Raw genomic sequence first — 15,403 nt, forward strand, 5'->3', positions numbered from 1 at the left:
GTTTTTGTTTTCCATATTTCAGCCCCTTTTAGCCATGTTTTAGCCTCTAGAACCCTTTCTAGACATCCCTAGTTAGTTACCCTAGCCTAGTTTAAGCCTTTTATCATTTTCTAATAATATTTGGGCCTTAGATCGTTAACTTTCTTTGTGGACGGAAGCTTAACAGTTAATAAAGTTGAATATTTGAGCCTTAATCTCTCTTCTTTTAATGGTATTTATGACATTATATGCGTGCATGCTTAGTGTAGGTTACTTTAAAGCTTACTGTTGAATTTGTAAGTGGCCATTAACCATTTTTTATTATTTGCTCATTTATTTTGGATTTGGATACGATTACGCGAATATGAAATTTGTTCCCACGAGCTCCTAAAGTTACTGTAGAAAGTCGCGAGCCTCCGTGTTTGTCCCAAAGTGGTATAAGAGAACAGGCTCAAGTCTGTCAGCTTTAGCACACTAAGTGTTTGATTAAATTCATGATAGAGTCTAGATTAGTCAGTCTTGTCTTGTAGGGCATCTTTAGGTCATAGCGTCACTCTAGGTCAGTTTCGTAGTCATCCAATGTCTAGAGTTCCATTTCGTGTCAGTTGAGTTTCACCTAGTTTCTGCACTTCCAACGCATTTTCCCATGGCACATAGGGCCAACTCTCCCGCACAGGGCCGAGGTTGTTTGCAGCCTAGAGGAGCCAGGCAACAACAACCCCAAGATACATTAGACCAACAGGCTCAGATGATAGCTACGATAAGTGCGGCCTTGGAGAGGATCAGTACCCATTTAGGGATACCACCTACAGTTCCAGTCGCACCTCTTCAACCACAGCTTCCTTTGTCTCCCACTACCACAGGTAGTGAGCATGGCAAACGGACTATCAAATCATGATGATACCTACGATCTAGATGAGGAGCAGGGTCGATCCCAGGATGGGTCCCACCCACGTTTTGAGGAGAGGTTAGTTAGAGCCTTGGAACGCTCACGGGATTTTGGTGTCAAAGGTTGACATTGGGGATTTCCACGGTCGTCTCGATCCTGACGAATTCCTTGATTGGCTCGAGAGCGTTGACAATTTCTTCGAATGGAAAGAACTCCCTGAGGATAAGAGAGTTAAATTCGTGACCATGAAACTGAACGGTTCTACCCTCGTTTGGTGGAAGCAAATACAAGACAAGAGAGTTCAGCAAGGAAAGAGGAAAATTGATACATGGGATAGAATGAAAGGAAAACTAAAGAATAAATACCTCCCTGCCGATTTTAGATCCGATCTCTACCAGAGATTACTAGAACCTCGGCAAGGTGTGAGATCCGTGAGTGAATACACGGAGGAATTCGACCTTTTGACAGCTCGCAATACTTTTGTAGATGATGATGAGCAGGCTACTGCTCGATATACCCACGGGCTGAGGTATTAGATTCAGAGTTCCATATCCTTTTAGACGATTCTTACGGTGGACGATGCCTACCATCTGGCATTGAAAGCCAAGAAGTTGTCCCAGCAAGCTCAAAGGTGAGACGTGAATCGAGCCCAGACTAGTTCATCTAGTCGAGGAGCGTCTGTTGTTAATTGACCACCCCCCACTCTTCCACCCAAGAGCACGGCTGTGAAGCCTCCCTTTGGTGAGTTGGGTGCCGGTCATGGACTTCTTGGACTTAGGCCACATAACTCCAACGTTAAATGCTTGAAGTGTGGTGACTGGTGAAATGGGTCATAGATCATATAGCTACCCACGTAGGGCATTCAATCCTCAGAACACCCTAGCAGAGCCAGTAAAGGAAGGGGATGAGTATGATCCTGCGTATGATGAGGATCCCCTTGATGATACACATTTGCCAGATGATTCAGGAGAGCATGAGGCTGTTCTTGATGGAGACCAGGCCCACGATACACTTTTTATCCATAGGGTCATCGTGTCTCCTAAAGCGCCAAATCCAGACAGATGGCTGCGAAGCAACATTTTCCATACCAAGTGCACTTCAGGAGGAAAGCTTTGCAACATCATAGCTGATAGTGGAAGTACAGAGAATCTTATCTCCCAGATGATGGTCGATCGATTAAAACTGAAGACGGAAAAGCTTAATTGACCACACAATATCGCATGGTTCAAGGGTGGATCCGAAGTACCCATCACATCTCGTTGTCCTGTGAACTTTTCCATTGAAACTGTATACAAGACGCAGTTTGTTGCGATGTGGCTCCTTTGGAGGTGTGTCATAGTTTGTTAGGCCGCCTCTAGCAGTATGATAGCAAAACCACCCATGATGGGGAGAAGAATACATACTCCTTCGTGAAAGACAGTATTCGCATCACCTTAAATCCTGTAAATGATCCCCCTCAGCTGTCTAGGAATGTGTCAACACCTCGTGTGCCAATTAAAGATGGTGTTCCACCAAAAGGAAAGGAGTTGACATTATTCCTATCACGATCTAGTTTCGAGGACGCTTGCACAGAAGCAAACGTGGTTTTTGTCCTCGTAGAAAAAGAAGAGGCGGACAGCCCACCTATCCCGACTGAGATGTTGCCATTGTTGGAGGAGTTCCGTGATTTAGTTCCTGATGGTTTACCTGATGGACTTCCTCCGTTGTGCGACATTCAGCATTGCATCAATCTTGTCCCAGGCGCGAGCTTACCTCGCTTACCCCATTATCGCATGAGCCCGACTAAGTATGGGGAGTTACATTGACAGGTCTTAGACTTGTTGAAGAAGGGCTATATTAAAGACAGCATGAGTGCATGCTCCATGCGCAGTACCCGCCCTTCTAACTCCCAAGAAAAATGGGACGTGGAGGATGTGGGTAGATAGCCGCGCCATCAACAAGAAAACCGTTAAGTATAGATTTCCCATACCTAGACTCGATAACATGTTAGACATGTTGAGTGGTGCATGTACATTCTCTATGATTGATCTTAAGAGCGGATATCATCAGATTCGCATACGGTATGGCGACGAATGGAAGACCGCCTTTAAGACTCGAGAGTGTCTATAGGAGTGGTTGGTCATGCCATATGGTTTATCTAACGCACCCAGCACATTCATGCCTGTGATGAACCAAGTGTTATGACCCTTTATAGGTAAGTTCATCGTCGTTTATTTCGATGATATCCTCATCTACAGCAGGGAACCCAGCGAGCATGGTTTCCACGTGCGTCAAGTCTTTCATGTCTTGAGGGAAAACAAGTTATTCGCGAATCTCAAGAAGTGTGTCTTCTCGACAGATAGTTTAACCTTCTTGGGATATATCGTGTCGGCCGAGGGCATTAAAGTTGATCCCATTAAAATCAATGCCATAAGGAGTTGGCCAGTGCCGGCATCGATTAATAACGTGCGACGACTCCACGGGTTTGCATCTTTCTAACGGCGATTTATTCGCAACTTTAGCTACGTAATCGTGCAAGTCATAGAGTGCCAGAAGCGAGGTGTATTCCAGTGGACTTCTAAGGCTGATTGGAGTTTTAACCTCATAAAGAGAAAAATGACGAGTGCTCCTATCTTAGCACTCCCAGATTTCAGCAAGGTCTTTGAGGATGATTGTGATGCCACTTAGGTAGGTATTGGAGCTATCCTTAGTCAGGAGGGACGCCCAATTGCCTTCTTTGGCGAGAAGCTGAGCGATGCGAGGTTGAGGTACTCGATGTATGACGTCGAATTTTATGCCATTGTCCAAGGTCTAAAACAATGGAGGCACTATCTGATCCAAAGAAAGTTCGTGCTTAATTATGACCATGAAGCATTGCGCTACATAAATTCCCAGTGTACTTTAAATAAGCACCACGCTAAATGGGTCACTTTTCTTCAAGAATACACATTTAATCTTAGGCACAAAGCATTCAGAATCATGCAGCAGATGCCTTTAGTAGGAGGTCAATGGTTGTGACCTTGAGACCAATGGTTGTCTCATTTGACTCCCTTAAGGACCAGTATTCGACTAATCCATTCTTTGGTTCTATTTGGGAGTCATGTCAGTCAACGGGTGCAGATCCTAGGTTGACATTTGTTATCCATGAGGGATTCTTATTTAGAAGTACTCCTCCTGAGGGATCTTTATGCGAGAACCTCATTTAGGAACTTCACAGTGGAGGCTTAGAGGGTCATTTTGGGCAGACGAAGACCCTTGCTCTGGTTGATCAAAGGTGTACGTTTGGCCTAGGTTAAAACGCGACGTGATTCGTTATGTGCGTCAATGCAGGACGTGTCGATCTTTTAAATGCAGGCCCAAAATACATATTTATACTCTCCTTTGCCCATTCCTAGTAGACCTTGGGAGGATGTTAGTATGGATTTTGATATGGGTTTACCTCGGACTGCTAGGAAGTTCGATTCTGTCTTTGTTGTGGTCGATAGGTTCTCCAAGATGTCACATTGCATTCCATGCCAGAAGACATCCAATGCAAGTCATGTAGCATGTCTACATAGTTGTCAAACTCTTACGAGTCGTACAAGTCAACTCTCGAGTTGCTGGGCTTTCAAGTCGAGTCGCATGGGTGACTCGCCTCCGTTGAAGACTCTTACGAGTCGTTGCGAGTCGAGTCGAAAAACTAAGACTCTTAAGAGTCAAGTCGAGTCGTTGGGCCTGGGCTTTCTTGCTTTGATGGTTGAAAAGTTGGAAGTTGGAACTTAGAACTTAATTATTATTTTTTGAATGGTAGGCAATTGCATTAAATGCGAAAAAAGACCAAGGAGGTCTATACAAATAAAGAGACGAAAAAAGAAAAAGAAAAAGAAAGAGAAGAACAAGGCCCACTGCTACGGTCTAGGAGGAACGAAGTCAAATAGCTCAACTCTCTCCATTGACAGATTGCACTTGGAATGATGAGCCTGAGCTACGCAGACTCCGTGAGGACTTCTTTCAGCGAGTTGCAGATATTTACTTGACAGAGTCGATTTCTTTCCAGCCGGAGGGAACTTGATGTAATTCGAGGCATTGGTTCATCATTTTATTTATTATTGCACTTGTTATCTCATTTTATTTGGATTATTGGACTCATTTATTTATCTATTTGATATGCCTAGGATGTGGGGGATGTCCACATCATCTAGGGCCAATTTGCACACACCACACATGCTTTTATTTATTTGTTTAGGTACCTTTTCCATTTTTGCCCTTATTTTACTTTTTACTTGTGTTTTATTGTAGGGACACAGGAGTACTTTCACTTGGGGGATAGAGCTAGCAAAGGAGGGCCCACCAAAAGCATATAAATATGAAAATAGAGGGGAGAAGCCCTAACTTTTGGAATTTGAATGAAAAAAAAGGAAAGAAAAGCCAGCCGACGGCTCTCCTCTCCTCCCTCACGCCTACGGCGTGTCTCTTCCCCTCTCTCCCTCTCGGGTACAACTCCACCCCCCCCCCCCCCCACATTCAACCTTATCACAATCTACCTTACTTCCCAAATATCTGTGTTTCTTCTTCTCCTTCCCTATTTCTCTTAGTCTCTCTCTTGGCCTCCCTCTCTTTCTCTTGGCCTCTATCTCTCCATCATTCAATCTTCTCACAATCTATTTTATTTCCCAAATTCCTGTGTTTCTTCTTACCCTTCCCTATTTCTATTAGTCTTCCTCTTTCTTGGCCTCCCTTCATCCCTTTTTCTTGGTTTCTTATCTCCCTTCTTTCATTCTTTCCTTTTTCTCTTCTTCTACTCCCTCTCTTAATTCTTTTTTTCGACCCTAATTTTGAGCCTTAATTGATGAGGGCTGTTGTCCGGGACTTTGGATCGCTACAACGGGCTTTTCCACCACCCTCTTGGCTTCTTTGCTAGCGAAATCTTCGAGTGGAAGGACTGCTGCGATTTCCGGGTGTTATTTTTCCATATTTCAGCACCTTTTAGCCATGTTTTAGCCTCTAGAACCCTTTCTAGACATCCCTAGTTAGTTACCCTAGCCTAGTTTAAGCCTTTCATCATTTTTCTAATAATATTTGGGCCTTAGATCGTTAACTTTCTTTGTGAACAGCAGCTTAACAGTTAATAAAGTTGAATATTTGAGCCTTAATCTCTCTTCTTTTAATGTTATTTATGACATTTTATGCGTGCATGCTTAGTGGAGGTTATTTTCCCATTCATGAGTTCTCTTTAAAGCTTACTGTTGAATCTTTATGTGGCCATTAACCATCTTTTATTATTTGCTTATTTATTTAAGATTTGGATAGGATTGCGCAAATATGAAATTGGTTCCCACGAGCTCCTAAAAGTTCTTGTAGAAAGTCGCGAGCCTCCGGATTTCGCGGCCGAAATTTGAGAAAATCCGAAATTACGGATTTGGAGAAATTTCGGTTTCGGTCCCAACCGAAATCCGATTTCGGACGAAATTTAATACTATGCTTACTACCACATAACTTATGCATCTATCCAATGTCCATACACATGAATTTTACGCATTGAGCTACCTTAAATAGAACTAATCATTCCAAACTATTTGAAGCCAGAATCCTACAAATATAAGAATGGTATGCACCAAAGTGATTGGGATCCACCAAGTATTCCAGTAAATATGATGGCCGTTACCCCATTTGAAACAACACTTCAATTTTAGAGCTTTAACAAAAGGCATACCTTGATAGCTGCACCAAAGGCAGAGTCTGCAACTCGATTATTCTGAAACATGGTTGGAACGGTCTCTAGCAATTGCTCCAAATGTTGGCGGCACTAAATCCTCAAAAAGAGACAACAAAACTTACTTCTAAGCATGAAAAAAATAAAATTACCACATAAACTTCTTAAATAACACTGTAAAGCTAACCATCAAAAACTTGTAATTCTAACCTCAGCAAGTTGAACGATGACATCAGATTCAAGGGGAGTGTATACATCTTGTACATCAGGAACAATTAGCATCAAAGGCTGCAAATGAAAAGCAAAACATCGGTCAGATCCTTTTTCATGTTGTTACCTATCAGTTCATTAGTAAGTATGGCAGGCCCGAAAGCATGCTTTGAAATTTCGGTTTCGGTTTGGACCTTAGCCAAAAAGAAATTTCAGGGGAAATTTTGGTGCCAATTTCGGTTTCGGTAGAAATTTCTGTGTAAATCGTATAATTTCTGCCAAAAATTTTTAATTTCGGTTTCGGTCTTAAATTTCGGTCCCGGACGAAATCCAAAATTTTGGTCCGAAATTTAAACCATGCCTGAAAGAGAATCTTAATTCTTCTATTCAACTTCCTGTAATGTGATAAATAGGGAAGTATGTGTACGTATATACCTGGCATCTAATAATCATTTTGTGTTTGAACTTTGAAGAGAGGTTTAAACATTTGAGACACAACTCAGGCTCGAATTGGTGTGGATCTGTGTTGCTTTGGTTGAATATTCAAAAAATTTCAAAGAAATTCTGGACAATTCTGAGTCAGTGATCAAGTTTCAAGTATTTTTTTTTTTTTTTTTTGAATGGCTTCCAAGTATTCTGTGATAGTGATAATCTATTAATTATGGCCTATGTTTCATGGGTACAGCCGTACAGGAACGTGTGTTGAAATCTGACACAGTTACCGAGTGTCGAGTTTGGTGAATGTCACAAAAAGGATTCATGGACTGGGTAATACAGTTTAATAGGTTTTAAGAATTTAATAATTTCACAAATTATTTATATCCTGGGAGTTTTAAAACTTTTAATAGGTAGATGTAATATTTTATGTCATAAAAAATTCTTGCTATACAATTATATTTAAAAAATTAATTTAAAAAGAAAACAAAAATCTTACTATAAGTTTGGATAAAACTCAAAACCTATGACGAATGTAAATTTGTGACAGTAGAATTCAGAAAAAAAAATGGATAAAAGAAAACAAAAATGCACTTGAATCGATGGACTGTCAGAATCCGACACCTGCCCAGCAAGAAGTACTCGATTTCAAAAGAATCCATGAAGCATAGCTTATGGCACCAGCATACTTACAGGAATCAGGTAAAGGATAAAAGTAGTCCTCTTGTTGGTGCCTAAACTTTGAGCTGATTTAGATTATGGGCCTTCTATAACAACTTCAATTCTATGCACTTATAGTTCTAACTTCTAAGGACTCTTGGTTCCCTTTTTTAAACTCCGCACTTTTGTATTTTTTCTTTTTACATTAATGAACCCCTATAGTTTCTCTAGGAATAGAAGAAAGTTACAAAGAGAACACCCATGGGAAACCTTTTTTTCCCTTGTTTGAGGAAAGTAATGGAATATTTATCAGGCAAACAGACACATGATTTATAAGCAAACGAGAGGTCGCAAGATCGAGTCCTGCTGATCTCATACCGGCCTCAACTGACTTACCTACCAAAAAAGAAAGGACAGGAAGAAATAAGTATCTCCATCAGACAATGTGACACCCTAAACTACAATCAAACATATTGCTTATTGGAAATGTCATAGCAACCATCAAAGGGGGCAAAATATTATGGGCGTATTATGCTCAAAGAAAATATTAAAAAGTACACTGGCCAGCATAAAAATAGTATACATGCAAGTGATTGTGACGGAAAGGGGCTTGAATGTGTGAAGAAAATATGTAAGCAACTTGGACACAGAAAACCTTGCTACAGAATAATAAAATTTGAACTGACTAGAGACTATTTCACCTGCTGCAATGCTCGTTTCAGATTGTAAAAATGAATATTTGAGTCAAATGTTGCAATGCCAACCATTGTTCGAGGGCTTTCCTGCAGCATCAAATTATGTGATTCAGCACCCACTTGAAACAACTATTGTACTCATATTTTACACCAATTTTCACATCAAAATACATTTAAGAAATATTTTTAAATGTTAACCATCTAACTTCCATACAAAACAAAAGCATGAAATACAAATAAAGGAAAATTAAAAGATAATGTAGGAGATTTTTGAGAAAGAAGATAGTGGAAAGTTAATTCAATGATATGAAGTCGGGATTTTGGATTTAAGGGTTCATGTTAAGAGAGTGGGGATGAACATGCATTTCAATTCGGTACTTCACGTCCCTTAAGAGTGCTAATGATGTAGCAGCTTCTCTAGCTAGAGAAGATGTGGTGCAGCACAAATAGAATAATAATCACAAGATCTGAACTTAAATTCCACCTAGAACAAAACCAAGCATACAACTCAATAAAAGACAAGAAAAATAAGATAGGGTGCTGCTAAATAAGAAAACAGTGGAGAAAAGGGTAAAAAATCCTTCATTTATATAAACATCAAAGCACTTTTCTTCCTAGATATAGACATCCTAGACCTTTCCTACAAAGGGTAATTTTTATGTAAATTTGGGTAAAACATGATTTTAAGAAAAAAAAAAGTATCTAAGCCGCTACCAAAAGAATTTACTCAACCGAGTTTCTCGTCCCAGTTTCGAGCTTCGGACTGCGGGGGGGGGATACAACATGAGGGAGAAAGATATAAGCAAGGAAAATCATGTATAATTATGAGTTTACATAACAATATCTATCCACCATATCATACATAAATAAACATCCAGAGTTCAAGGAACAACATACCAAAAAAGATACAATTTCCCTATATGGCCAACATGCACTTAAAATCTGACAAGCACATACTTCATAGTTTCACAAAACGGTAAGAATGGCAAAGAAAATACAGTAGCTGTAGAACTTACAGGAAGATCTGAAATAGCTTGACTGATTGCGCTGCATGCTGCTGCAGTTGCACCGGTCTGTATAGCATTCATCGATACATCAATAATGAAGAAGAACACGGCAGGCATTGGTTCACGAACCTGTAAATAAAATAGAGGCATATAATAAATTAGATTTTTTTGAATGGTAATAATAAATTAGATATCATTTATGAACTTTGGACACGGATTCGTGCGTTGAGTGTAGACACAGATACAAGGTATACGACACAGCAACCCCTAAAAATCTATTACTGGGGTTACGCTCACACACGTACTTCTATATAAAATTATTGATTTCTAATCATAATTTGCAACAAAATAAATATTATATTCATTTAACAAACTATTAAAGTATTAAGTCTAAAATTAAGCAACTATAGGTCTCAAAGAAACATGATATCATCAAATAGCAGTGCATTCATCAATCTAATCTAGTTATCTTCAGTCTCCAATATGCATCGAGAAATAGAGACCGGTAGGATCCAATGCATATCATTTTGGAAGAGCATTAGTGTTTTGGGTTTAGTGAAGGGGGATAACAACAAATATTAGTTACAGTCGAGTTAAAAGAAGAATTAATGATAAAAGAGGGGGTAAACACAATATTCAATAATAAATAGTATTTTACTTGACATGGTACAATAATGTCTCGATGCCCCCACACTAAGTCTAAAAGTTTTAGCAGTACATTTTACAAGTGTCGAATGGAGAGCCGATACATGTCGACACGCATGTCTGCTGAAAATTCAAAGTGTCGGCTAAATCATACGATATCCTATATCCTCAAAGTGGATCTACATAACTAGCAAGCAATATCAAAGAAACAATACTAGAAGGATGAGACTGCATCATAACTCGAAGCAGTTTAGTCAGCTAATATATGAATTGGAGTACTATCAACAAGAAACTTTTTTAAACATAAAAATCTAAACGAATCAGTGCTACAACCCTTTTGCATCAAATTTGAAGTGTTTTATGATAGCTATGAATAATCATCAAAGGTCTAATTAATTCCAGATCGAAACTGTCAAGCTGCGCATAACTCCAAGGTGAGGAAGGATATGAAGTGGAACGTTGTGGATATATGGACTACTGCAAATTCTACAATTTTAATAAAAACCTGACTGAAGACACCTTTTATCCCTCTTGCCCCAAACACTGCAAGAAACAAAACATTAACAAACAGCCTCCCGGAAAACATTCATATACATAGTAAGGATATAAATAGTAAGTGCTGGAAGGACACCACAATAAGGATGCCAGGCCGTGACCATGGTTTTAAATTTCGGTTTCGGGCCTTGGCCGAACCGAAATTTCGACCGAAATCCAGTAATAAAAAAAAAGAAGTAATATTTATTATATCCGAAATTTTGGAATAATACTATATTTAAAATTAAAAAATCAATTTCCCGAAATTTCTGAAATTTGGTAAACCTCAAATTTCGGATTTCGTGAAATTTCGATTTCGGTTTCAACTCGAATTTCGGCCGAAATTTAAAACCATTGCCGTGATGGCCTCTGACTGCATGGGCTGCATGTGCTCCACTATGTCACAAATGTCGTTCTCGGGAATTTCTCGGAACGGGGAAATCTCAGGATATATTAATTTTTTCGGGTTTATATCGGGAAATAAAAGGTAAAATTAAAATTATTTAAAAATATATATATAAATATTAAATTTAAGAAGAAAATATAAAATAAAAATATCATAAAAATATCAGGATAATATCGCGATATTATCAGGATATTTTATGATAAAAAAGAAAATATTGCTATATTTGTAAAATCTTGGGATTAATTCAGGATTTTTTCGTTTTATCAAAATCTCGGGATAAAAACGCTATATTTTGAAAATATCGGAGATATTTGTGATATAGGTGCTCAAGACCCACACAGGTGGTCTGGCGTACATGCAGGGTGCACAGACAGCGGCTGTCCCGGATGGTATCCTCACTGCGGCATCCTCAAAGCATTTTCCTAAAGAATATCATCTTTGCCTAGCCGAGATGGGACGACTAGGATGAAAGCATATCATGTTATTTTCAAGTTTCAGTGTGTATAAATTATAAAAACAGCTTTAAATAATGTTGGGAAAATGACCAAATAAGTCAAACTGAAGAAGATGCTAATTATGGTATTAATTAAATACCCCCAATCTTTACTAACACAGTTAAACAGTTTCCATAGAAGCATAAATGCGTCGAACAGATGACTGAGCCAATGCTGATTATATGAAATTTACTAGCATCGTACATATTTAACTGACCATGTATTCCTTGGTAGCAACAAATTCAACTGTTCCTCTACATAGCTCGGGCCTCTCATCAGCATCTCTACGCCTACCATCTGGTCCTAAATTGCAATGGTAGTCACGAGGTGTCTCATCGGTAAATCCTGCAAAGAAACATTGCATGACGCAAAACTTGAAATGGAAAGCAAACTTTCAATGTCAAAATGAGTTACTACTGTAATGAATTTATTAATGGGGAATTTCTAACATGAATTCCCAAAAAAAAAAAAATCAGTCATTTACAAATGGCCTTGAGTCCCCATAGAGCAAAGACGGTCTAGCAGTCCCCTTTCGTGATTAAGACTCTTCTTTGGAATAGTATGGAACCCAATGTTGATGACCCCATGATGTATCTCATATCATCCAAGGACATTTGGAAGCGTATTCAGGAGTTAATAACTTGACTAGGATCTGTGATGTATACTCAGAACTCCTGAATTTGAAGCATGGAGACAAGTCGGTTTCTGCATTCTACTCTCAATATGTGACCTTGTGCGAGCAGCTTGATATGTAGTTGCCATTCACTACCAATGCCAGTATGCCACTAGCTTGGCTAAGCGTCAGCAGGATTTGCGTGTTGTTCAGTTTATGGATGCTTTGGGGCAGGATTTCCTCCCTATATGTCAGTAGATTGTCGACCTAGGGTCTTTTCCCTCCCTTGATAAAGTGTTTTATCGAGTACAGAAGTCTATGAAAGTTGAGGGTTTGAGTGAGCCTTCCTTTGAGTGTTAGGCCCTAGCTACTCAGTTGGGTAGTGATTGTAGATGTCGTGGTGGTCGATCTGCTCGTGGTACAGATCGTCGTGGTCGTGTTTTGCACTCACCGTTGTATGGAGGGTCACTCTACCGAGTATTGTTATGATCTGCATATAGAGTTACGGCCTTCTCAATATGCCAATCATATTCAGTTTCTGCCTCTGAGAACTCAGTACTACCGTCAACTACCGTAATCTGATTCTCTAGTGGCCTCTCAAGCCAAGCATGATGAGTTTTTGAGATCTAAGGACAAAGGCAAGCGGCAAACTGCCACTTTAGCTCACCAAGGTAGCACTTCCTCTTGTTTCCTAGCTGCCCTCTAGGTCACAAGGTTTTAAATTTCAGTTTTGTTGTCGGTTTCGGTCAACACCGAAACCGAGACATTTCGGTCACCACCGAAACCAAAACGTTTCGGTTTTGGGCCGAAATTTCGGCTGAAATCATGTAAAAATATGATTATGATTTCTTTTTTTTTTTATTTCGACCGAAATGTCTAAAATTTTGGTGTAAATTTCAGTAATTTCAGTGGAAATTTTGGCTATTTCAGTGAATATTTCATAAATTTCGGTGGGAATTATAACATTTCGGTGGACTTTTTTAAAATTTCGGCGGATCTATTTAAAATTTCAGTAGGAATTTTGTAAAAAAGGCTAAAAACGAAATTTCGGTGACATTTCGCCGAGATCTTGTAAAGAAACAACTTCACATAAATTTCGTTTCGGTCGCGGCCGAAACCAAAATATTTCGGCCAAAACGTTTAAAACCATGCTGGGTCATAGCTTATTGGTTCGGGAGCATCCAACCATATGACCGGCAAATCCGATATACTTTCTTGCAATTATGTTCTTCACCGAGTCATAGTGTTACCTTGGGTGATGGGACTACAACTCATGTCTTCGAAGTAGGTGTACCTTCCTCTCATTCAAGTCTTTTCATTACTGTCTATCCTTTGTGTTCCCAAATTTTCTTTTAACTTACTTTCGGATAGCCAGTTAAGTTAACTAAACATCTGAATTATTTTGTTTCTTTCTTTCCTTCTTATTGTGTTTTTTAGGAGCTGAAAATTGCGAGGAAGATTAGTTCGGGTCGTGAGGTGGATTGTCTTTATTACCTTCATCAGACGAGGAAAAGTGCAGCCCCATGAAGCTCTGTTGATTCCTTTCATTGGCATTGTCGTTTGGGCCATACTTCAGCTAAGAAGCTTCGAAAGTCAATCTTAGAGTCCTGATAGTTTGTTTCGGTATGAGTTATGTGAACTAGGAAAACACCATAGGGTGTCCTTTCCCTCCAGAGTAGTTAGTTGAGTCTCTCGTCTTTTTGAGCTAATCCATTCTGATGTATGGGGTCCTTGTCGAACTCCATCATTGTTTGGTTTTAAGTACTTTATTATCTTTGTTGAAGATTATTCAAGAATGGCATGGCTATTTTTAATGAAAGATCGTCCAAAAGTTTTCATTGCATTTCAAGCTTTTTATTCTAAGATTTGCAACAATAACAGTGTTCAATTAGATGTTTACGTACTAATAATGCCAGGGAATACTTTTCTACTTGTGATGGATTTCAATCCTTCTTGAAGTCACGTTGTATCCTTCACCAATCCTCCAGTGCTTATACCTCCCGGCAAAATGGAGTGGCGGAGAGAAAACTTCGATACCTTCTTGATATGGGTCATTCACTCATGATTCAGATGAAGGTCCCTAAAACCTATTGGAGTGATGTTGTGCTCAGTGCTCACCGCTTGCTTCCTTAGTAATCGCCTACCTTCTTCTGTGTTAAATAATCAAACTCCATTCCCAATGCTTCATCCTTCTCGTAACCCTTTTCCTTTGATCCAGCGAGTATTTGGTTGTGTGTGTTTTGTTTACAAATTATCCCCCGATCTAGACAAGTTCGATCCTAATGCAGAAAAATGTGTTTTCCTTGGTTACTCACGTACTCAAAAGGGGTATAAGTGATGCAGTCCCACCTTACGCAAGGTCTTTATTTCTACTAATGTCATCTTTGAAAGTGCCTCTTACTTTTCTTACTTGTAGACTTATTTTGTTCGTGACACTGGTCTACCTCTTCTCATTCCTTCTTCCTCTTTGGATGTCTCACCTTCTCAACTGCATGTGAGACAGGTTTCCTTCTTCCTCTTTATTTCTACTCATGGCACTGCCAGCAGACTCATCAAGATGCACATACCTCAGATACACCTCCACCCGCCCAACTGCCTTCCAAGTCTAACAAGTCTACCTCATGTAATAAGTTATATGTTGTTCCTTTCGAATCCGTTGTTGCTGAATCTCCAGTTGCTTCTCGAACTCGTTCACTCACTGTCGCACATCCTATTTCTTACTTTGTTTCCTATAATCATATTTCTCCTTCCTATCAGGCATTTCTCTCTGATTTGTCTTATGTTGTTGCCCTAAATCTATTGCAGAAGCGTTAGCTCGCCCAGATTGGCGTGCCATCATGAATGCTCAGATGGATGCTCTTCATTCCAATGGCACTTGGCAGTTGGTTTCGCTTCCGTTCGGTGCTCAGACAATTGGTCGTCGATGGGTGTTCACACTTCTCAGTTAAGTATTTGTTGGATGGTATAGTCGAGTGTTTGAAAGCACGTGTTGTTGCAAATGGCTACACTCAAACATTTGGGGTGGATTATACTGAGACATTTTCTCCGGTTGGAAAAATTCCATCTGTCCGAGTTCATATCTCATTAGCTGTAAACTGGGGTTCTCCACTGTATCAGTTGGATGTAAAGAATGCCTTAGGAAAAATTCCATTTGTCTAGGTTCTT

At 39.6% G+C, this 15,403-nt stretch overlaps 1 protein-coding gene across 1 annotated transcript in view; it reads right to left on the minus strand.

Annotated features, from left to right (window-relative positions):
- LOC143889919 (protein transport protein SEC24 C-like) overlaps positions 1-15,403 on the minus strand; it is a 53,997-nt gene that overhangs the window by 24,161 nt on the left and 14,433 nt on the right. The window contains exons 7-11 of the mRNA XM_077394320.1: positions 11,843-11,970; positions 9,556-9,675; positions 8,546-8,626; positions 6,750-6,827; positions 6,540-6,632 (exon numbers count right to left, since the gene is read on the minus strand). Of these exons, the coding sequence (XP_077250435.1) occupies positions 6,540-6,632; positions 6,750-6,827; positions 8,546-8,626; positions 9,556-9,675; positions 11,843-11,970 (500 nt within the window). The remainder of the gene's footprint in view (positions 1-6,539; positions 6,633-6,749; positions 6,828-8,545; positions 8,627-9,555; positions 9,676-11,842; positions 11,971-15,403) is intronic.

The sequence above is a fragment of the Tasmannia lanceolata genome, unplaced genomic scaffold (genome assembly GCF_043159265.1).
Source record: "Tasmannia lanceolata isolate RefF3 unplaced genomic scaffold, GAP_Taslan_0.1 ptg000013l, whole genome shotgun sequence".
In the NCBI taxonomy this organism is placed as follows: domain Eukaryota; kingdom Viridiplantae; phylum Streptophyta; class Magnoliopsida; order Canellales; family Winteraceae; genus Tasmannia; species Tasmannia lanceolata.